Source organism: Pelobates fuscus, chromosome 4 (assembly GCF_036172605.1).
Source record: "Pelobates fuscus isolate aPelFus1 chromosome 4, aPelFus1.pri, whole genome shotgun sequence".
Lineage (NCBI taxonomy): Eukaryota > Metazoa > Chordata > Amphibia > Anura > Pelobatidae > Pelobates > Pelobates fuscus.
This window is the reverse complement of record NC_086320.1, coordinates 277609795-277633586: the sequence shown is the minus strand read 5'-3', so window position 1 is coordinate 277633586 and position 23792 is coordinate 277609795. Positions and strand designations below refer to the sequence as shown.

At 43.7% G+C, this 23792-nt stretch overlaps 1 protein-coding gene across 5 annotated transcripts in view; it reads right to left on the bottom strand.

Moving 5' to 3' along the window:
- GLI3 (GLI family zinc finger 3) overlaps positions 1 to 23792 on the bottom strand; it is a 248461-nt gene that overhangs the window by 32077 nt on the left and 192592 nt on the right. For 4 of the 5 annotated variants that reach the window (XM_063452128.1, XM_063452130.1, XM_063452132.1 and 1 more), the window contains 2 exons: positions 17571 to 17687; positions 8299 to 8439 (listed from right to left, as the gene is read on the bottom strand). In XM_063452128.1, coding sequence (XP_063308198.1) covers positions 8299 to 8439; positions 17571 to 17687 — 258 coding nt within the window. The remainder of the gene's footprint in view (positions 1 to 8298; positions 8440 to 17570; positions 17688 to 23792) is intronic. The other variant, XM_063452131.1, reaches the window with a different exon arrangement.

The following is a 23792-nucleotide window of genomic DNA, read 5'->3' as shown; positions in this document are numbered from 1 at the left end:
TGGGGTACCAAAGCCTACAGAATATATAGAATCCTTTAAAGATGTGGGACCGACTATTTTTTAGTTAGTCCCAGCGATATTTGATGACTACTCTGAATAAGGGGTTAAACACTGTACTACACTATTTGAGTTGGCACTAACAATGCGAGCTAATCACCGGAGTCCTCTGAGGATTTCAGCTGATGCCCTGAGAACACAATACGCATGCGTCTCAGAATCGGCATCTAGCACCGCCCTCGACCCGCTCTGATTGGCGTGAGCCTTTATGATTGACGGCTCACACACGCACCAATGAACTAGGGGCACACACAAACTAAGCGCCTCCTACGTCCATCACTGATTGGCCGAATAGAAACCGCGATACATATTTAAATCCAAGTACGGGCAGTTGCCCGTTTACAGCCTTTGAGAAAGGCGCTTTCTGTAGCGCCGAAACGCGTTAGGCAGGCAGATAATGTTTTTATAACCACAGCACTTTAATTTAATTCTTCACGATGTTTGAGGTGTTTAGTTAGGGAAGTAAGAGTTGGAGCCTGTATGGAGTGATTTATAGGGGACGTGCTATCGATAATCCTGATTAAATTTTCACCGACTGTCTGACAGGTAGACAGTGTGAGACCATTGACACTTTGGTTGCTATCCGGGTATGCAGTTTAGCCAGCACTGGGCTGGATGGGGTTACTGTACGAGCTATATCTCTACTATTTAAGAGCTCTTTCAAGTTACTCATCAGTATTTATCCACTCATTGTACTGATCTAGATCCAGATCAATATCGGTTCTCTCTAACAGTAGCTACGTACTCCCTCCTTGTAGTAAGAGGGTGTCTACATTTGCAATCTGGTTATTAGTTTGTATCTCTAAGCGCAATAGATTATTACAGGAGCCTCTAGCATAAACATTTTGCGGCACTTATGCCTCCTCATTTTTTCGAGCTTCTAATTGACGTAGTGACTCGAAGGCTTAATCGGTATGAACTGTCAAATACCGGTATGTCTCCTTAACTCTTAATTGATTACTTCTCCTGTCCACCTAGTACTGGGAGTCTGAGAAATCATACCTACCTGTTGTCATTGGTTACCTAGGAACACCGCTCTATCCAAGTATTCCTCAGTATAGCCTCTATGAAAGGCACGTTTGTTCCCACTTTAATGTTGGTAATATTATACTGATGTTTGCTCTGCGGTCACGAACCTAGTGTGATTCTAAAGTATCGATAGTATGCTGAACTGTACCTAGTAAATCACATGAGCTACTTTGTAACACTGTTTTAAGCAGTATTCTCACAGTCACCACTGAGACCTGATTGTCTCTACCCCTTTAGTAGGGAGCGTGCATCGAGGATTTATCTGCAATTACCAGTCAGTGTGTGCTAGGGGTAGGCTCTATGTCTTTACTAGGAGTTAGGTGTCCCTTTCAATAAATTGTAGGCACCATCACCACTACCAGCCCTCTACTTAGAGGTAGCACGGTTTATTCCCGGCTGACAGAGTGATTTAGTGATTACAGTTGTATACTCCTAAACATATTCCTCCTATAGCTCCCGGAGCTCCTTAGATCTCCCTTCCAGAGTGGGTGATTTATATTCACGTTTATTATTATTATTATTTTTTTCATTATCTCTTTTTGTGTGTTCATGATTATGTATACCGATTAAAATGATATTTTTAACAGACAACTGAGATCTATATCTCACCTAGTGTTTCCTGGACCTTTGGTCCTAGGTCTACACTTTCTTTTGTTCGTGTTTCTATATATTATCAGGGTTATCCCCTATCGAGACAAGATCTCGACACACTGATTCTATCCCCGTAAGGGGGTGTTTCTCTTTTTCGCTAAAAGCTCAGGTCTGCAATAATTTTAATGCTGGGGGTTGTAGTTACAGTGCTTGTAGGCTGCTGCATGTGTGCTCGCTTTGTTTCAGGGCACATGCCAAGACGATGTGCCCTAACAAATTGTTCCCTAAAAAGGCTTCTACTCCGATAAACATACCGAGTTTGCAACGTTACCTGGCTAATCATCCTTCTTTACATCTGGTGGAATTTCTCACGTCAGGGTTCACTCACGGGTTTCACACAGGCTTTGTCTCTCTCCCCTCAGGCATCCTGGAGTGCCCCAACCTTCAGTCAGCTCTCACAGACCCCGATACCCTACAAGTACTCGTACAGAAAGAAGTGGATAACGGCTTCATGATAGGCCCTTTCACTACTCCTCCTTTCTCCTCATGGAGGACTAACCCTCTAGGTATCGCCACTGGGAAGTTTAACAACAAAAAGAGGCTTATTATTGATTTTTCTGCACCACACGCCTCTCCCACACCTAGCCTGAATGCACTAATCCCGTCAGAAGATTTTTCTCTTCAGTACGCTAGAATCGTTGATGCCATTCAGGCGATTATTAACTCCGGGAAGGCAGCCTGGTTAAGTAAGTCAGATATTACCAACGCCTTTAAGTTACTTCCCATCCATCAATCACTCTGGCATCTGCACGGAGTTAAGTGGCTAGACAACTACTATTTCGCTACCAGGCTTACTTTCGGCTCCAAAAGTAGCCCCAAGTTATTCGACCTTTTCGCCGAAACCTTGACATGGCTTCTCCTTAACTTCTGCAGATGCCCAGTTGTTATACATTATTTAGATGACTTCCTCGCCATAGAACCTCACCACTGCACTCCACGCAGCCTTCATCTCTTGCTCACGCTCTTCAAAGATTTAGGTGTCCCCGTAGCCCAGGACAAAACTGAAGGTCCCAAAACCGAAATTACTTTTCTGGGGATTACACTCAATTCTGTCACCATGCACGCCAGCCTGCCCCAGGAGAAAGTAGACCGTATTCTATCTTACATTAGCACCTGCATGTCACTAGGCACTTGCACCAGGAAACAGCTACAGTCACTTTTAGGCTCACTTAATTTTGCCATGAGAATAATTCCACAGGGTAGGTCTTTCATTTCCAGGATCCTTTCACTTTTGCACGGTCTCCCTGACGATGACTCCACTACAACCCTAGACGAGTCAGCTACAGCTGACCTGAGAATGTGGCAGCTGTTCCTTTCCTCGTGGAACGGCAGGTCGCTGTTTGTTCCCCCCGTTTCCGACGATTCCCCAGTACTCTGGACTGACGCTTCAGGTGCCTTAGGATATGCGGCCATTTTTGGAGACGAGTGGCTATACGACTCCTGGCCGGTCGAAACCACGTCACTCGAGAGATTCAGTACCACCTCCTCTCTTTTTGAGATCTACCCTATCGTAGCAGCAGCTTACACGTGGGGGGTAGAGTGGAGGGGGCAGTCAGTCAGGTGTTTTTGTGACAACTTAGCTACCTGTAACATCATCAACAAGGGCCGCTCTCAGTCCCTCACGATCATGAACCTAGTCAGGAGACTCACTTGGCTAGCAGCTAATCTCCAGTTCTGCATATCCTGTGTTCACGTCCCAGGTATACAAAATACTGCCGCTGATGCTCTGTCACGCTTCAATTTGCAGGAGTTCTTCAGGCTACATCCTACAGCTTCCCAGCAACCCAGGGTACCTCCAAAGTTCGAAGACCTGGTAATGCATTAAGCTCTCTCCTACATCTGAGCGGCACGCTTGCTCAGGCGGGTTTATCCCTCAACACGAGGAAAGCCTATTACAGAGCATATGAACTGTTTATGTGTTTCATTCGTAATTACTGTGTAATAAATGTTTTTTCTGTTGAAACCATGGTTGCTTTCACAACTTTTTGCCACTTTTCTCTTAATCTATCTTACAACACAATCAAACTCTACTTAACGGGAATCCAACACTACATGTTAACCTCCTTTCCCAACAAGTCTCCTTTCCTATCTTCCTACCCTCTTAAAAGTGTCCTCAAAGGCGTTCATAACTTGTCAGTACACATACCCACTAAACGCCTTCCCATAGATAGTAAGCTGTTTAAGAACTTGTCCGATATAATCGACACGTCCCCTTTCGAACATATCACAAACCTCGTTGTCAAATCAGCGGCTTATCTAGCCTTTTACGGTTTCTTGAGACCCAAAGAGTTCACCGTAGAGAGAGCCTCTGATTTCAGCTCGTGCCTCCAAAAGAAACACTTAGTTAAAAATCTAGATCACTACACTCTGTCCGTTACCCGCACCAAAACAAGCCAATCAGGCCCACCAGTGGAAATTAACTTTTATCCCACTTCAACCAAATGGTGTCCCGTTCGGGTATTGGATAAGCTAGTAGCAGCCCAAGCTAATTCCGCTCCCGATAGCCCACTTCTAGATATTCTAGGGAAACCCCTGACCACAAAAATTTTCATGCTTTACATACGCACCCTTTTACTCCGTTTGGGACAAAACCCACGGTCATTCTCGGGCCATTCTTTTCGCATTGGAGCAGCCACAGCTGCCTCAGGTAATCATGTACCGACACACATAATTAAAAACATGGGGAGGTGGAAATCATCCGCATACAACAGATACATTCCCAATCCAGAGAAAGAGATAAGGATGGCTTTCTGTGATATGACTAAATGATGTACCGCTTAATAAACGCATTTTGTTTTAAATGGTTATTATTTTTGCCCTCTTTTACAGGCCTAACCTTACGTCAGTTTCGGCACACCTCAACTGACTTGCTATTAAGGAACTACTTATTTTAAACCCTGTTTTCCTTACGTCCTCGGAATGTGCCGTACACAAATAGAAGGCTTGGCCTGTAATTGTGGGAGGCACTTAATTTCCCTATTTAAACCCAGTAAGCCCCTGCTTACCTGTCTTCGACGATCTCGGAAGTGCCCCTCCCACCGCACCCTCAATTTTATCATTTTCCTAGGTGGGCCCTCTTTTACAGGCCTAACCTTACGTCAGTTTCGGCACACCTCAACTGACTTGCTATTAAGGAACTACTTATTTTAAACCCTGTTTTCCTTACGTCCTCGGAATGTGCCGTACACAAATATATATATATATATATATATATATATATATAAAACACCTGAGGTTAAAGGATCTTTCAAGTGGTTCAGTGAACCCAGAGATCCTTGTCAACACATGCCAGAGTCCCTGTAGAAAAAAGGTCACAGCACGGTGTAGCTAATTGTCTGGTGCATTGTCATAGCTCTAAATCATCATGAAATCTATTGAGCAAATTAATAAATGCTCTGTTAGAATGAAGGCTTTAATGTGAGGATTCAAGGGTTGATTTTGCAAAGATGTAGCGCAGAGCAATGCCATATGCATTAATAGAGCAGACAGAATTGTAGTCTCTACACTGGCATACTTAACCCTCTGAGTGCGAGATGTGTGGATAACACTTTGCTTTGCATACCTCACTGAGGTTTAAATAAATAATAAAAAACATAAACATGTAACGTTAACAATGATGAATATAGATCATAAAATTAATTAAAATTTTACAGATTTGCACACTCTCTCACAAATAATAACCATGCACGTGTAATTTTCTATTGTACTGTGCTGCAGACTATGTTGGCGCTTCATATATATAATAATAGTAATGATTCCCAAACAAATTGTTAAAGGATCCTAATCGTGTTTTACCACTCTTGACATTTAAGGTTACGTGACAGATGAGTTGTGAGCCACTTTAAAACACTGTCACTCAAACATATTCTTCAATAAATACGGATCACGTGCATCTGCACCCAGTCCAAATAAACCTAGATTTCCTGCAGCGCATTCAATAAGGAAACCAGAACAAGAGGCAGGACCTGTCAGGATTTAAAACTGCTCAGCAAAAAAAACTCTACAATTGCAGCCAGTACCCCATTCCATAGAAGGATATCAATTATAGATAGTGATTCGTTTTAGCAGAAAGCCGGCACTGTCACACACTAGATAGAAAGCCATGGAGAATCATGAATTCTGCTATTAACGGCAAGTTGCAGCCTGGGCCGATAGCTGTTATAAATAAAGCACGGTGTCAGGATGGTTTAAAACACCTTGTCCACTGGTTAATGTATCATGAAAGCTTTACTATGTCAACAGTTGAAAGTTGCTTTTCTTGTATTTTTGGCTCTTCTATTAGTTGCTCTTACATTAAAAAATCATGATTTGTTACAGCAGACGTAGTAGAAGCTGCATTCAGTACTAAATACCTAATGAGCTTAAGCAACTTAGATCATCATCATACTATGTTGCTTTGTTTCCTATTTATCATTTGCAGGGATCCAATAGTTCGAGATGGGGTGGCTGTGTGTCTAGACAAAACTCCTTACCAATTAAGGATAAGGGTTAAGACTCTTCTCACGAGACTGATTCTGGCAGGTGTATGAACAGTGCAGACATTAACGTGATCCAGAACAAAACGCTGTCACCTTAAGAGCCATGTTGTTTAGTAAGATATAATTGAGATGGACACTTTCAGAGGTCGCTTTGTATTGTATTTTAATACATTATAAAATGTATTTTAAATCCATTAAAACATCCATACGTACTCAATGCAGCAACTAACTGTGACCTCACAGCCAGACTCTCTATATTTCTATGCGATAATTAGGCAGGTTTACAGTTTAACAGTGTTTGCAAATCATGCCAATGATGACAAACTGGTGTTTAATCCTCATTAAGTATGTTGCAAAAATATGGAAAACAAAAGTAATAAAAGTGAGCAGCATGTGTATTAAAACAGATATGATGCTAAATCACACCAATGACAAATGTGCCCAAATAGAGATCAGACCTTAAAATTGTTCAGACAACATGTCCTGGATTACTATGAGCCAAGGACTATACAATGGTTTATCTTGCATTTTACAGCCATGAGACTAAACTAAACACATCCGTTCCTCTGTAAACACTGTCAAAGCATTTCAATAAAAGAAAATATAAAATGATCAGGAAGAGGATTGTTAAGAACAACTAGTGCGTGCTTATTTATGTAATACCTTGTCTGTAACATTGATTATTTAATGTATCATATATCAGGTGCCTGGTGGAATTAATTGAATGCAACGCTGATTTACAGTAAATCTTAGCAATGGACATTGTGACATCACAACACAGTTGTCCTGTGTTGTCCTGTGGGAACTGACAAAAGTATAGTAAACTTCAGCACACCGTAGCTAAATCAGAAGGTTAGCTGGATTTAAATATTTTCAAACTGGCTTACATTTTGTCGTTTAGGCCTCAATTTAATAGGTTGGGTTCATTTTCCAGATGGTTTAATATTATTGGATACATTTTAAAATGATTTTCTATTATGGAAAATATTTTCATATTGTAATATTTTTACATTTTGTTTAAATATTGGTATTTGCCAAAACACTGTTTGGCAAATACACATCTTCAAAGAAATGCTCCATACCATTTGTATAAATAGAAAATAAATTGGTTCTGAAACAACATGGTCATTTATTTATCAAGAACTTCTTTAAATATATGATTTCGTCTTATCTAAAAAAGACATTCAAATAGAACTGTTGTTTTTTTTGTTAGTTTTAGACATATGCCAGCAAAATGTAAACTTGTTTTCCTATTTCTGTGAGAGCATAGCCCCAAGTTTGCTATTGTGTTGTTAATCTCTTGCATAATAGGGACCATTTTATACATGAAGCGAAAATATTCTTGCCAACTGGGTATATGCTGTCTTGAGAAGAACTCACAAAGGGGTCAAAACGATGAATGTTTAGTGTTAGGGCACAATGAACTGGGATTTATGTTGCATTTTTCTTTCATAAATGGTGGTCTAGTGGGATTCACGAGTGCCTGCCACACTGTTTTAATTTAAAAACCATAACAGTGATATCATTAGAAACCCCTGACATGGAATGTCTCACACATTTAACATTCAAAAGATTCCATAGCATTGCAGAGGCTAAACAAGTATGACATGCAGTGCTGACTTAAGAGACTTCTAGGGCCATATTTTAAAGAGATGAATGACTGTTAAGAGCCTTAAAGGTATACTATATTCAAATCTGCAGGAGGAAATATAGCTTTGTTGGATAGCAAAGAGAATCTTTGCTTGAGGTTAGTTTTAATTCATGTTCGGCTTACTGTTATTCAATAAATATCAAAGTCTCAAACATGAAAATAAAATAATAATATTTGCTGGCTTACAAGATCAGAGCTATTACACTTTCAGCTGAAGATGTTATTGAATTTTGAACTAAGCTTTAGATGACTGAACAGGTCAAGCACTGCAGCTAAGGCTTCTCTTTATTCTCTGAAGCTCATAAAGTCCTCTCCAGTTTGCAATGCTGCTGGCTAAGAAACTTGACTCAACACAGGGTCAAAGAACCTGACCTCTGAGTCGGAAGGTCACATAGCTTGAGAAAGCCTGGATCTTGAATTCCATTAACTTACATGCACTAGCTGTTCCTGTGTGTCATACTCTCTGGAGCAGCCTTCCCAGTGGCAGTTTGTCTCGTAGACCACTTCAGGCTCTTGTTTACTTTCATCTTTGTCCCCCTCCTCTTTCACCAGAGTCATTCCATCTGGTTGATCCTAAGCGCAGAGTTAAAAGATGAGAATGCAGGGTTAAAAGTGCTGCGTTAGGCTGAAATTGAAAAGGCTTTGTTTTCATCAGTTCCTAATCAATTCATCACATACTTTATCAAAAGAGACTCTTTCCACTTTCGGTATTAATTATTTTATTTTAGAAACAATTTACTTCTGCCAAGTAACAAAAAAAACATTATTTATAATTCAGACGTACGTTTATATTCGGCTATTTCACACAGGTCAGAAAATAAGTGGAACAATTTTTACCTACAAAAGACAGATATTTTTGTCTGGGTAAATAATGACATCATAGAAATATTAATCTACTGTTAAAAAAAAAAAAATGGACTAAAACCATTTCTCGAACTTCAAATATTTGCAAAGCATATAATGTTATTTGTTAGGGGAAAAAAAACTATACTAGCATTTGCACAAATATTAAAAGTCCAAAGTTTCGTATAAACATTTGTATTGGCATTTAAGTATTTGTATAGAAAGTTCATAGTTCAGGGCTGTTTCAGTGGCATTTATTAAGTATTTTTCTGTCTGCAATAAAATGGCAAATTGCCATATAAAACGATTATAAACTATATTTCTTACTAGGCTTAGCCAACACACAGTCTGTTTACCAAGTGGTTCCCCCACTATCCCTTTGCATCAGATGTATTTTTTCACTCTTAAACAGAATCTCACTAAGCATGATGGGAGTGGTTAGCAGGGACAAGCACTTTTTGCACTCAATTTGAGGGAGCATATATTCCCAATAGAGTGGCCCATGTGTTTTTTCTCTCTGCTCTCAGCATCTAGGCATGACAGTGGTCAAATACCAGAACCAATACATTTTTTTTTTTCTCTGGGAGTTAGAGAATGAGCGCTGGGCAGCAGGAGCTTTGACACTGTTTGTGTAACTCACCCAGCCATGAGCAACCTGTCCAATGCATCTGGGGTTAGCAAGCTCCGTGTGCTAACATCAGAAGCAAACGTGCAAAAAACTGATATTGCTAGTCAGGAACAGAATGCACCTCAATGAGAAAAAAAAAAGAAAAAAAAACCTCATGGCACATCTACTGTTTGTATGTTCGTTTTTTTATTCTTACCTTCAGCAGCAGCTTATATATGTAACTTTTACTTTAAATGTGTTACTACAGAGATATATAAAATTCTAGTCAAACTGACTATTAATTAATCCCAATTTTGATGCTGATACGTATTAGAAGACATATTGTAAGAAATGCATTTAACCTAATATATCCCTAAAACCAACGTGATCTTTGCACACTTGAGGTGGCTTGAGGCACACAGTTTGAAAACCACTAATATCGAGTATACTTAAGACACACTAATTCACTTCAGTCTCTGACATCCTTAACTGCTTTGGGGCAACACCACTGTGGGAGAGATGTGTAAAACTATGGCTAAACAATTGATACCAAGCTTGTAACTACATGTTTGTTCAGGATATACTAAAATGTATCTCAAGTACTTTCCTGTTACATCTGCTGCAGGCAATCCCATTTACCAAATATTTAGTGAAATACTACATTCACTTTTTGTCCTTCATATCTAGATGAAAGATGTATTAAGATAATTAGTTGAATGCTTATTGTACAATTCTTTATCCACACTGTTCTACCATGAAAACCTACTGGCAATGCAACTACTAAATGTTCTGTCATCGTACAGATCACACAGATCATTTAGTAGGTTTGACCTGAACTCCCTGGGAAAATGCCAACCACCTAGCCTACTGGAGATCACTCTGTCTTGACAGCTAAATTTCTACTGATAAAATTAATATTTAAAGTATCACGTGAATGTTTCTGCCACGTTCTCACACTGCCTTCACACCTCCCACTACAGTAAAAGTGGATTGATTTGTATTTTTGCTCCCTGTGTATACTGATTATTGCACAGACTGGTCAAGGTATACTTGCTGAAGAGAAGGCTTCCCCTCCTCCACCTCTTCTTCTACATACACCCTTTTAGCCTTGTTACTTCAAGGTTCACTTTCCACTTTATGGTAAGATATATATATGTATATGTATATAAATAAATATAAAAAATATGTTTATAAATTAAAATAAATATAATAAAAAATATATACATATATTGTATATAATCACTTCCCACTTTATGTTAAGATATATGTGTATATATATATATAAAATTTGTATGATAAAAAAAGATATACATGTCTTGTGTCTTATATGTGTGTTGTTTTATAATGCATAAACCAGTACATGTTTTCTTTTCAGCAGATATCCTGACTTACCCTTGCACTTTGGGTCAGCTCTATTGAAGCATTTTGAGTTAGAAGCACAGCTTAGCAGACAAAAAACTATGGTTATTATTAATCTGTTTTATCAGATTTATCACTACCATGCTGCATCATGTTGTATTAGATTTTGTATTTACTTATGTTCTTTTACTCTTATTACAACGCCTGTGCATCTGTTTAAACTCTCAATAAAAAAATGTTTATATTTATAGTATAAAAAAAATCCCTGATGTCTCAATAGACATGAAAATTTTAAGAAAACCATAACAGCTCCAACCTTAGTATTCGGTATTAATATGTGTACTACCTATTGTGTATAAGATCTGCATTTTCCAGTTAAAACAATATAATTGCCACATCTAGTTTATCCCACATTATTCAGGCAATTGGATTATGATAGTCTAGAGTCTAGAGTCTAGACAATCTTCTGACACCATAAAAACTATGTTTCAGTATGCAGGGATATTGTTGCCTTGGCTTTTAACCCATACATTTTAAAATGTCAATAAACAGAAAAATAGGTTTGCAAGCAGATTTGATATAGTATTTAAAACTGAAAATAAGGAAAAAGAAAATTCAGATAATATTGGAATTTGTTTTATAGCAAACAAAACACAGGATTTTTGCAAGATTTCGCAATCTCAATTATCTCTTTCCTCGCTGGGAGTCCCTCATTCAACAAATGCTGTGTGGATTAGGAGGAAATTCCCAGATTTTACTAGTAACATGACGTAAAGTCATGATTTTATTAAAGACACGGAGGCGAGTATTATGCATAACTCTTTCTTTATTTCCTCAGCAGCAAAGATAGAGGAATATAAATATTATCGAAATTGAAAGTAAAAAACTGTACAGGCATAACAGGCAGCCAATCACATAATAGAGGAAGTAGCTATATAAGTCCTGTGTCTCCCACAATCCCCCTCTTTCTTGCGAAACCGAAGACCAGGTAAGATGAACGATGCTCCATTAGATCCAAACAGGAAACGGGAAACAATGCGAAAACTTCAAGCTACAAAAAATAGAAAAATATGGTAATTTCCAAACTCAAAACTGTAGACTTACCAAACATAACCGTGAGGAGCCACACATAACACTGGATTCTGAAATATAAAATATATAGAATTAGAAATTAGCAAAAGCGTCCAAAATCATCCAAAAACATGATAAAATACATGAAACAAATACATGATCTAAACACATGATAGAAATACAGACCTGATTGAAAACATACCTGAATAGTATCGAAGCATCTCTTATCCCAAATCCACACCGGGAGGGTGGGAGGGAATAATACTCGCCTCCGTGTCTTTAATAAAATCATGACTTTACGTCATGTTACTAGTAAAATCTGGGAATTTTATTAAAGACACGGAGGCTCATATTATGCAAGTTCAAAGCTGTGCCACCACTCGAGATGCGATGTGTTCAATAGGTCTGAAATAGAAGTCTCGGAAGGTCGATTCCCGGGACCAATCTGCCGCTCGTATAATATCTTCCAGACGGCATCCGACTGAGGAAGCTTTCGAAGCCATTGCGCCTCGCACAGAATGAGGCGTAAATACAGAGGTGTCTATACCCGCAGAGGTTAACAGCCAACGCACCCAACGTGCCAGAGTGGGTGTCGAAAACTGGCCGATGAGGAGACTTAAAAGATTCAAAAGTAACACCCTCTGGGGTGAATGCAACGGCGTCCCAATCCAGGGCCCTGACGTCAGAGACCCTCTTGCAAGAGATCAAACATAGTAGCATTACCAACTTGGATGACAATCGTTTTAACGTCAGTTCTCGGTTAGGGTACCATGATGAGAGGAACTGCAACATCACGTTGACATCCCAAAAGGCCGAGAAACGAGGCCGAGGAGGAAGAGCAAGGCGAATACCCTTTAGAAGACGACATACAAAAGGATGTCTGCCTACAGGGAAACCATCCAAACCCTTGTGGCCGGCTGAAATAGCCGAGCAGGAAAGATTGATCGTGTGGTATGCCTTGCCCGAGTCAAACAGGGACGTGAGGAATTCCAGGATCAAACACAGAGGGGCAGATACGGGATCCACTGCCCGTTCCATTCACCAACCAGACCACGATCTCCATGAAGCTCGATAGGCTGTACGGGTGCCTGGGGCCCAGGCGTTATCGAGGAGCAGGAGAGTTGCCTGCGGAACGTCTGGGACAGTCCAAGGTCCCCTGAAAGGAACCACGCTATCAGGGGTAGCTGGTGTTGCAACACCAGCTCGTGTGAGTTCCCATCCGGATCCAGAAGGAGGTCCTGGAAGACAGGTATCAGCCGAGGGTAATCTATCGATAACTCCATCAAGCGAGGGAACCATGGTCGAGATCTCCATAGAGGGGTGATCAACGCTAAACGACAGTCGTGGCGAACCATCTTCGAGATCGTGCGCGCGATCATGTTGAACGGGGGAAAAGCGTACAGATGACCCCGTGGCCATTCTTGGAGAAAGGCATCTGTCGCTACCGCTGCAGGGTCCGGCCTCCAGCTGTAGAACTCCGGCAGCTGAGTGTTCAGCCGAGATGCGAACAGATCCATCTGGAATCTTCCCCACAGCATGTCCAGGCTCTGGAACACCGAAGCGTGTAAACGCCAATCCCCAGAGTCTCTTAAGTGTCTGGAATTCCAATCCGCTCCCGAATTGTCCAGACCCGGAATGTGTTCCGCTGTTACCGAAACATTGTTGTAGAGGCAGAACTGCCAGGACTCTTTTGCCAGAATCGCCAACATCTTGGACTTCGTACCCCCCAGGTGATTTATGTAGCGGACCGCCGACACGTTGTCCATCTTGAGGAGAACGCAGCAATTCGCCCGTCCTGGGGTAAGGCTGCGGATCGCGAACGCCCCTGCCAGGAGTTCCAAGCAGTTGATGTGTAACGACTTCTCCATGTCGGACCATCTGCCTCCTGTGGAAACGTCGCCACAACGAGCACCCCAGCCGTGCAAGCTGGCATCGGACTCGATCACTACGTCTGGGATGGAGCCGAAAATTGCTCTCCCGTTCCATGCTTCCATGTGTGCCAACCACCACACCAATTCGTCCCTGGACTCCGCGTCCAAACGTATCCGAGACTCGTAGGAGTGACCTGACCGAAGGTGTGACCCTTTGAGCCGCTGGAGGGCCCGGTAATGTAGCGGGGGCCTGGGAAGATCGCTTGAATAGAGGCCGCGAGAAGGCCAATTATTCTCGCCAGTTGTCTGACGGATAAATCTGAGACACGAAGAGCCCTTCGAATTTCCTTCTGGATGGCTCTCACCTTTGAACACGGTAGGAACAGAAATTGTTGGACGGAATCCACTCTGAAGCCCAGGAACTCTATGGACTGGGCGGGAACTAGGACCGACTTGTCCCAGTTGATCAGAAAACCCAGCTTCTGTAGCAGGCTGGTAGTCCACTCCAGATGTAGGAGGAGGTCCTCCTTTGATTGGGACAAAATCAAAATGTCGTCCAGGTAAATAATGAGGCGAACCCCGCGGGTTTGAAGGAACGACACTACAGGCTTCATGAGCTTGGTGAAGCACCAGGGAGCCGAGGAGAGACCGAAAGGCAGGCAAGTGAAGCGCCAACGACGCCCGTGCCATGTGAAATGGAGGTAGTCTCTGAACTCCAAAGCAATGGGTACCGTGAAGTAAGCGTCCTTCAGATCCAGTTTGGCTAGCCAGTCTGACTGGCGTAGAAGGTCTCTGAGGCAGTGTATACCTTCCATCTGGAAGTGTTGGTAACGTAGGAAGGCGTTGAGGGGGCGAAGATTTATCACAGGGCGAACTCCGCCCCCTTTCTTGGGCACCAGGAACAGATTGCACATAAAGCCTACGGCAGCGAACGGTAATTCCTCTATAGCGCCCTTGGACAACATTTCCACGACTTCCGTGGAAATCATCTCGTCCTGATCCGGTGGAAGAGACAGTTCTCTGGGGAAACAAAACTGGACAGGCATGGAAACAAACTCTAGGCGATACCCCTTCACACATTGCAGAAACCCAAGCATCCGAGGTGATATTTTCCCACTCTCGGTAAAATAAAGCCAGCCTCCCCGCCACTTGAACGGGAGGGAAAGAAAGGGTACTCACCGTAAGGACGTCTGCCGGGGGTACCACCGCGGGGGTATCTGGAGCCCCAAGCCCGACCTCTGGCTGGGAAGAAGGGAGGGGTTCTCTGATCCTGAAATCCCCGGGAGGGAAAAAAAGGAACCTCTGGTTGCGCGGAATGCGCCTCGGAAACCACGGCCGGGTGGACGGTTCCTGCTACGCCCGGCCCCTCCGAAAACCTTAGGCGCGAACACGCGCTTCATGTTCGCCTGTGCCTTGTCAATAGCAGTGAAGGTCTTGACATACGACCCCATGTACTTAACGAAGGAGGAGCCGAACAGCAAACCCTCATCGGTCGGCTCAGGCTCCGCCACATTCATGGTGACCAGCTTAGGGTCGATCTTTAAGAGAATAGCTTTACGCCTCTCTGTAGACATCGCCGTATTGGCGTTCCCCAGTAAGCATATGGCCCGTTGGACTCAACCTACGGCCACATCAATATCTAAGACCGAGTCGCCGGTCCTGGCAGAATCGAGAAGCTCGTATAGCTTCGAGAGGGGTCCTAGCGTATCCAGGATCTTGTCTTGGCACCCCTTCAGGGAATGGTCGAGGCCCTTCTTGGGCTTCCAGCCCGACTTATTCAAGAACTGGGCAATCTGCGGGTCAATGTCTGGAGTCTTACAGGCAGCGCCCGGGAGGGTGGGGCGTGGGCATTCGGCGCGCAGTTTATTGCGGCCTTCACTAGAAAGGGGCGTGCGGATGCGTTTAGCCACGTACTGGGCAATATGGTCCGGGGGGACCCATTCAACGGACCTGGGGTGACGCAGGTCGTCTGGATCAAACAGGGGGTTACCCTGCGGGTCAAGGATTGTTTTGTCATCCCCAATGGGGCCTAATATCTGACCCCGGGCCTTGGCAGAGGACCCCGAGGGGTTCACGCCCGTAAGGGGCAAATCCTCTCCAGAATCAATATCGTCAAAGGAGTCATACTCCATGATGTCGGATTAGTCCTCCACACTCTGGTCGGAATCCGACCCATCATCAAGGGCCTTAGCCCGTTTCCACAATCTAGCCTTTTTAGCCCGGCCAGGGGCTCTTTTGCGCGTGGGGTGCGCTCCATCTGTGACCGCCTCTAGCGTGTCAGTCATGGCAGGCAGAGCCTGCATCGAGGAGTGGGAGCCGACATTTTTGGACTTGGCCCTAGCCTTATGGGCCCCAGGCACAGTCTGGGCAGGTGAAGGGGACCCCCCACCCTGGGGAGCCGGGGTGGCCATTGCAGGTAAAACCATGGAATGCAGGGAGTGGGTAAATGAGGAGGAGACGGCCCCCATGGCTGAGGCAATAGCCTTCTGCAGTGAAGAAGCCATAGTGACCTCTAGCAAGGCTTGAAATTCCTGAGAGGCCATAGCACTCTCAGTAGTCTCCATGTTAAAGTCCCCAGAGGGACCTGAAGGCCCATCATCCCTATCCTGCATAATGGCAGTAATTAGAAAACGTAAAAATGCAAACTAATGAGCAGGAGAACTAAAGGGTTGAGTAACCCACAGAGAAGAACAAAAATACAACAATATTCAATAGTCAGACCGTTAGTGTGCCCAGGAGAGATCGAGGCGACCGACTGCACGGCAAAAGGAAGCAGACCGCATGGAGGTCCGTCCAAGATGGCCGCGGCACGCGAGGGGAGTGCTCGCGGCTGTGCGCCCGTCGGGGGAAGGGGCGCGTGCACTCTGCCCGCGCGGGGAGCCCGTGAGCGGGCAGGGGAGTGCATGCAGCCGCGGCCGTGAGGAAAAGAACGGCCGCGGCAGAAAAACCGCCGCCGGCACCCGCGAGAGACGCGGGGAGCAAGGGAGGGCAGGGAGATAATCTCCCGGTAAAGGGGAAAAAAAAACCCCAGGGATCTCTAAGGCACACTAAGGTGTGAGGAACAAATCAAACACGTAAATAAAACAATGAATACAGATAAATAAAACAATGAATACAGATAAAACACAGATAAATAAAACAATTAAAGCAATATAACAATAATCACAGAACAAATAAAGGCAATGAGTAAGAGAGCTAAACATGGATACTTAGCTGTCTGAGGAAGCAGCAAAGAAAGAGGGGGATTGTGGGAGACACAGGACTTATATAGCTACTTCCTCTATTATGTGATTGGCTGCCTGTTATGCCTGTACAGTTTTTTACTTTCAATTTCGATAATATTTATATTCCTCTATCTTTGCTGCTGAGGAAATAAAGAAAGAGTTATGCATAATATGAGCCTCCGTGTCTTTAATAAAATAGTTAATTTTGTCCAGATTCTAACTGACTCAAACTAATGTCTTCTATAAAGGTTGCTTCGGACCCGTCCTAATGTTACAAATCTTATTATTGCTTGAGATTGGTTCCAGACCTTTTGAGAAAAGAGCAGTATGTAGATAAAATCAACAAAAATAAATAAATAAATAAAACAAAATGAATGTACTTTTATGGGGCCTCACTTAGATTATTCTAGAGTGTTCCTTTAATCAGTTTGCCAGTACAAATCTAAAGCTATACGTAAAATGTTATTTAAAATGTAATCTTATTTTAAATCTCAATGTTAATGTATTATATTTAGCCATTCATACCAAACCTAAAAATTAAAAAAAACAAAAAAAATATTTTGTCATTAATGATACATCTCAATCTCAATTAATTCTCCAATCAAATAAAAAAAAAAAAAAACATAGGAACTGTATAACTGCAAGAAGCATTTCAAACATTAAAATGCATGTAAAAATGTAAATGGAATTTAGCAGGATACTAATAATGATTATCCTAAATGCAGTTACCTGGATGCATCCGGCACCTGGACTTGGTAATCCTTCTTCAGGCTTTACCTTAGAACGTTTGTTATGCATTGGGTCACCTGTGCTGCTAACAGCAGATTCACTGGTCGGTTTGTTCTGCTAAGGAAAAGGGAGAAAAAACAATCCTTGATAAGTATCTAATTAAACAGAAAATTAGGAATATATCTGAAATTATAGAATTAAAATATCGAACACAAGATTAAGTTTATGACAATGAAATCACAGATGTTTGAAGGAACATTTTAGGCACCAATCCATGTTTGGTACAGAGCATAGGTTAGCTTAAAGTTAGTAACTTTTCTAAATCTTCTTTAGTTTAAAATAGTTGTACTAAACAGTTTAATTTTCCATATTCACTTTTCTGTCTCATCATTTCCATTTTGCTGTATTTCCTAGTTGCTCAAAACATGCTATTGTGTATAAAGAATGTGGCGGAACCCACCTCGCCACTGGACATTGGAGGGGCCTGGCTGCCTGCCTCTTACCTGCTGACTATGGCCCCTGGAAAATTGGTACACTTAAAGATTTATATTTGGGCATATTGTACTGTATATTGCTGCTACTGGCCCTTTTAACAGCATCTATGGACATATTGGGACTTTTGGGACTACTGTCCCTTTAAGACTGTGCTACATATTCTAGTGTACTGCCTGTAATATTATATGTGTATTTGTGTGTTAAGCTTAACCTGGGATATGTATGCAGCATTCACCTGATGGTTCGGTAGAATCACTCCATTCATTATATTGAGTGAAACTACCGAACAACCAGACCACCCAGGAATAAGTGTGCCTCCAATTACAGTTTGCAACAATGTTGCAAACGGGTAATTGGCAATCAGTGTAATGTATTCTTTGTCCTCTGGGTGGCCGCCATTCGGGAAACAAACACGTGGCGGCGGCCATCTTAAACTACCGAACAGCGGTGTTTTGCCGTCGAGTGTCTGGAACTAAAATCGGACACTTGACTAGGCAAACACCGCTGAGACCTCCATACTTCCAGAAATTCGTATAAAAACTACCGAATGGCCCGCCGTTCGGTAGAAAGAACCCCTCAAACAAGGGAATTCATTCAAACCCTCTCCAGGCTCTATAACACAGGCAATTCGCCTGTTTTCATTCCCTTGTTTGTGACCGACCGCAGGGCCAAAATGCATGGAACTGTTTTCGGATACTTTACCCATGCGGTCGGTCAAATCTTTGGAACCCCATATCTCCCGAACCATTCATCCGAATGACTTGAATTTTGGATATGTTGTCCCCCTGAATAAGGGCTATCCAGCGATGCTGGATTTAAAGGTGTACCCCCGGGTTTTGGGGTACATCCAGAACTTGGCTGAAAAGGTGTACCGGATAATTGGGTTTAATGTTATCTGAGGGGAGGGGATGTGTGGGCTGAACCATGTATGTGATTGGTTATTTTATGCCTCCCCCTGGGTGTGGCCTGTAAGTGTACAAGTGTAATAAAAGCCAGGCTGGATGAGCCAGGCGGGAGTTCCTGTTTTACCCTCAAAGTGATGTGTCGTCTCATTATTGGGGGAAGGATTTAATGTATGCTGTTCCAGTTGACTGCTAGGGGTACAAGCCTATTCGTATGGTTCCTATTCAATGGTCTACAGCATTCATACGCTTGGGAGAATTTAAAGGTTTCTTGGATTCGGTGATTATGGTGTCTGCCGGAGTGCTTGGAGCCCTCAGGAAGCACTAGGAGCATCCATTAACGGAGGTACCAAGTCGGGGTGCCAGGTGATCCGTTACATTGGTGGCAAGCGGTGGGATGGCGTCCTAGTGTGAGGTAAAGCAGCTCAGAGACACTGTTTGGATTTACAAATTGAGGGCAACTCTAGCAGTCGTGCAGCGCCCCTGGGAGCAGACAAGTATGGAAGGTTCTGGCTCTGGAGATGATTGGCTGGCCGAGGTGAGGCAGCGAGTGGCCGAGTATGGGGATGATATACCCATGGAGACACGCCGGGTGATCTGGAACCAGGTCATGGCTGAGCGAAACACAAGGCTGGACCGAGAATTCCGGTTGGCGAAAGAGAGGAAGTATGCTCAGCAGCAGGAGCGTTACAGCAGCCGAGTAGAGGCTGCATCCGAGGAGGTTAGCTGTCTTTCCCTGAGGCGGCGGGAGGAACCCGAAGTGGGGGTCCTCATAGACTGGTCCTGTGAGGAACCACAACAGGCAGGTAGAGATGGGACCAAGGTCTCTCCACCGGGATGCTGGGCAACCGGCCCAGATCCCCAGCAGCAGCCAGAGTTGCCAGGTGGGGAAGCAGGTGGCCCTTACTCACAAATGTTGAGGGGCCTCACGGATTGGTCCTGGGAAGACCCACAGATGGCAGGTGGAGATGGGACTGCGGTCTCTCTACCGGCCCTACAGGGATGCTGGGCAGTCGGCCCAGATCCCCAGCGGCAGTGTGAAGTGCAGGGAGAGGAGAGCAGCGTCCTCCCTCCCCAGCGGCAGGCTGAGTTACAGGGGGCAGAGGTAGTTGGTCCTACCCCCCAGCAGCAGCGTGATTTTTGGGGAATAGAGAGCCCAGTCTCCGTTCCCCAGCAGCAGGACACTGAATTGGGAGGAGAGACAGTCGGTCTCCCTCCACAAAGACTGAAAGTAGGCATGGGAGAGGAGATTGTTACCTCCTCTCCCCAGCGGCAGATCATCAATGGGCAGAGTGTTCTAATGGGAGAGGAGATTGTTACCACCTCTCCCCAGCGGCGGATCATCAATGGGCAGAGTGTTCTAATGGGAGAGGAGCTGGTTACCACCTCTCCCCAGCGGCAGCTTAATGTACCAGGGGGAGACTGTAAGCCCCACACCAGCACAGATGGGACCGTGGTCTCTGTGCCCAAGTTACAGGGAGCTGAAGGGGCCGTCCTCCCTCCCCAGTGGCAGTGTGATTTGTTGGGAATTGGGAGCCCAGTCTCCATTCCCCGGCAGCAGAGTGTCCAGCAGGGAAGAGAGAGCCCAGTCTCCTTTCCCCAGCAGCAGGACACTGTATTGGGAGTAGAGACAGTCGGTCTCCCTCCACAGAGTATAGAAGTATGTAGGGGAGAGGAGCTTGCTACCACCTCTCCCCAGCGGCGGATCAGTAAAGTGCAGGGAGAGGAGAGCAGCGTCCTCCCTCCCCAGCGGCAGCCTAACACACCAAGGGGAGACAGTAAGCCCCACACCAGCACAGATGGGACCGTGGTCTCTGTGCCCAAGCTACAGGGAGCTGAAGGAGATGTCCTTGCTCCCCAGCGGCAGTCTACGGTTCAGGGAGAGGAGGTTGTTATTCCCTCTCCCCAGCGGCAGCACAGCTCACCAAGGGGAGACAATAAGCCCCACAACAGCACAGATGGGACCGTGGTCTCTGTGCCCAAGTTACAGGGAGCTGAAGGAGCCGTCCTTGCTCCCCAGCGGCAGTCTACGGTTCAGGGAGAGGAGTTTGTCATCCCCTCTCCCCAGCGGCAGCTTAGCACACCAAGGGGAGACAGTAAACCCCACAACTGTGCAGATGGGACCGTAGTCTCTGCACCTACACCACTGGGGATAGGGACAGTCGGTCCTAGTCCACAACAGCCAGACAAAATATCGGAAGGGGAGACAGTCGTTTTTCCCCAACAACAGCTGTGTTCAACCAGGGGAGAGGACACCCTGGTTACTTTTTCCCCAAGCCTTGGACTTACAACTGGACACGAGTGGCAGGGGGCCATCTGGACAACTACCCCCTGTAAGGACAGCCAGCCGACTATCAGAGCCCCAGACCGACTGGAGGTCTGGAGTCTGGATAGTCTAAATGGGAAAGGGGAGAAATGTGGCGGAACCCACCTCGCCACTGGACATTGGAGGGGCCTGGCTGCCTGCCTCTTACCTGCTGACTATGGCCCCTGGAAAATTGGTACACTTAAAGATTTATATTTGGGCATATTGTACTGTATATTGCTGCTACTGGCCCTTTTAACAGCATCTATGGACATATTGGGACTTTTGGGACTACTGTCCCTTTAAGACTGTGCTACATATTCTAGTGTACTGCCTGTAATATTATATGTGTATTTGTGTGTTAAGCTTAACCTGGGATATGTATGCAGCATTCACCTGATGGTTCGGTAGAATCACTCCATTCATTATATTGAGTGAAACTACCGAACAACCAGACCACCCAGGAATAAGTGTGCCTCCAATTACAGTTTGCAACAATGTTGCAAACGGGTAATTGGCAATCAGTGTAATGTATTCTTTGTCCTCTGGGTGGCCGCCATTCGGGAAACAAACACGTGGCGGCGGCCATCTTAAACTACCGAACAGCGGTGTTTTGCCGTCGAGTGTCTGGAACTAAAATCGGACACTTGACTAGGCAAACACCGCTGAGACCTCCATACTTCCAGAAATTCGTATAAAAACTACCGAATGGCCCGCTGTTCGGTAGAAAGAACCCCTCAAACAAGGGAATTCATTCAAACCCTCTCCAGGCTCTATAACACAGGCAATTCGCCTGTTTTCATTCCCTTGTTTGTGACCGACCGCAGGGCCAAAATGCATGGAACTGTTTTCGGATACTTTACCCATGCGGTCGGTCAAATCTTTGGAACCCCATATCTCCCGAACCATTCATCCGAATGACTTGAATTTTGGATATGTTGTCCCCCTGAATAAGGGCTATCCAGCGATGCTGGATTTAAAGGTGTACCCCCGGGTTTTGGGGTACATCCAGAACTTGGCTGAAAAGGTGTACCGGATAATTGGGTTTAATGTTATCTGAGGGGAGGGGATGTGTGGGCTGAACCATGTATGTGATTGGTTATTTTATGCCTCCCCCTGGGTGTGGCCTGTAAGTGTACAAGTGTAATAAAAGCCAGGCTGGATGAGCCAGGCGGGAGTTCCTGTTTTACCCTCAAAGTGATGTGTCGTCTCATTATTGGGGGAAGGATTTAATGTATGCTGTTCCAGTTGACTGCTAGGGGTACAAGCCTATTCGTATGGTTCCTATTCAATGGTCTACAGCATTCATACGCTTGGGAGAATTTAAAGGTTTCTTGGATTCGGTGATTATGGTGTCTGCCGGAGTGCTTGGAGCCCTCAGGAAGCACTAGGAGCATCCATTAACGGAGGTACCAAGTCGGGGTGCCAGGTGATCCGTTACAAAGAACTTCAAATGTGAGTATATTTTTATTTTGAATTTATTCTTTTGCATTTTTTTAATGCAATGCAACATAATGTATTAATATTTTTTTTTAATCTAAACCAGCCTGGTGTGTCCCTCTAAGACAAACAAGTCTACATTTCTAGGGAATCCTTGTGAGAGTCAAATGGGTTTGGTCCTACTAACTATGGTCATTTTATTTTTTTTAAATCTCATCTACTACATGTTTTTTTCTTCATGTTCTGAATACTTTCAGCTCCTGAAGATTGTATCCCTATAGTTTTCTGTGATGGAAATACAGCTCTGGACACACTTCATGACCTGGTGTGTTAGGTATGAAAGGTGAAAATCACAATAAGAAGATAGTTTGATATGCTGTCACTGTATGTTTTTTTAACAATAATGTCTGCCTTGATCTCTCTCAATTTCCTTCCAAAGAACTGGATAACCATACGATTCTGATTCACATGAAAGAGCTCCAATCACTTCCTTACCTCCTTCATGTTATAGTGAATTAGTCTGTACAATTTTATGGGAGTTATAGGAGCTTTAACATCTTCCGTATCAGTGAATTCTTTTCATTTGAAACCATTACATTTAGTCATACAAGCAAACATGTGGCTTATAAATGTTTTATTAAATTAAACAAATGCAGAATGGATGAAAATGAAATTAATATATAAACCAAAAAGAAATTAAAGGGAACACGTAATAGGGTATAAATAACCCTCTGTTTTCAATGCATTATATAAATAAAAGAAATGCAAATAAAAAAAAAAATAAAAAAAAAAATGGCCCAAAAAAATCATTGTTTTTGCAGCTTCAGGTAGATCCCTGGTGCAAGTAAACTGTATAGCACACAAGTGAAAATACAGTGCAGGGCGCCACAGTCACAAGATGTGAGGTGGTTATAGTTACCAACAATGTTGAGTTGAGAACCAGACTCACATATAAGAGATAAACAAAGAAATCATAGTGCAGACTTTAATATACACAAAAATTATAAAAAGAAAGTGGGAACACTCAGAAAAGTAAAGTCACAATTGAAATAAATTAATATGTGCACAAGCGCTTGTTGT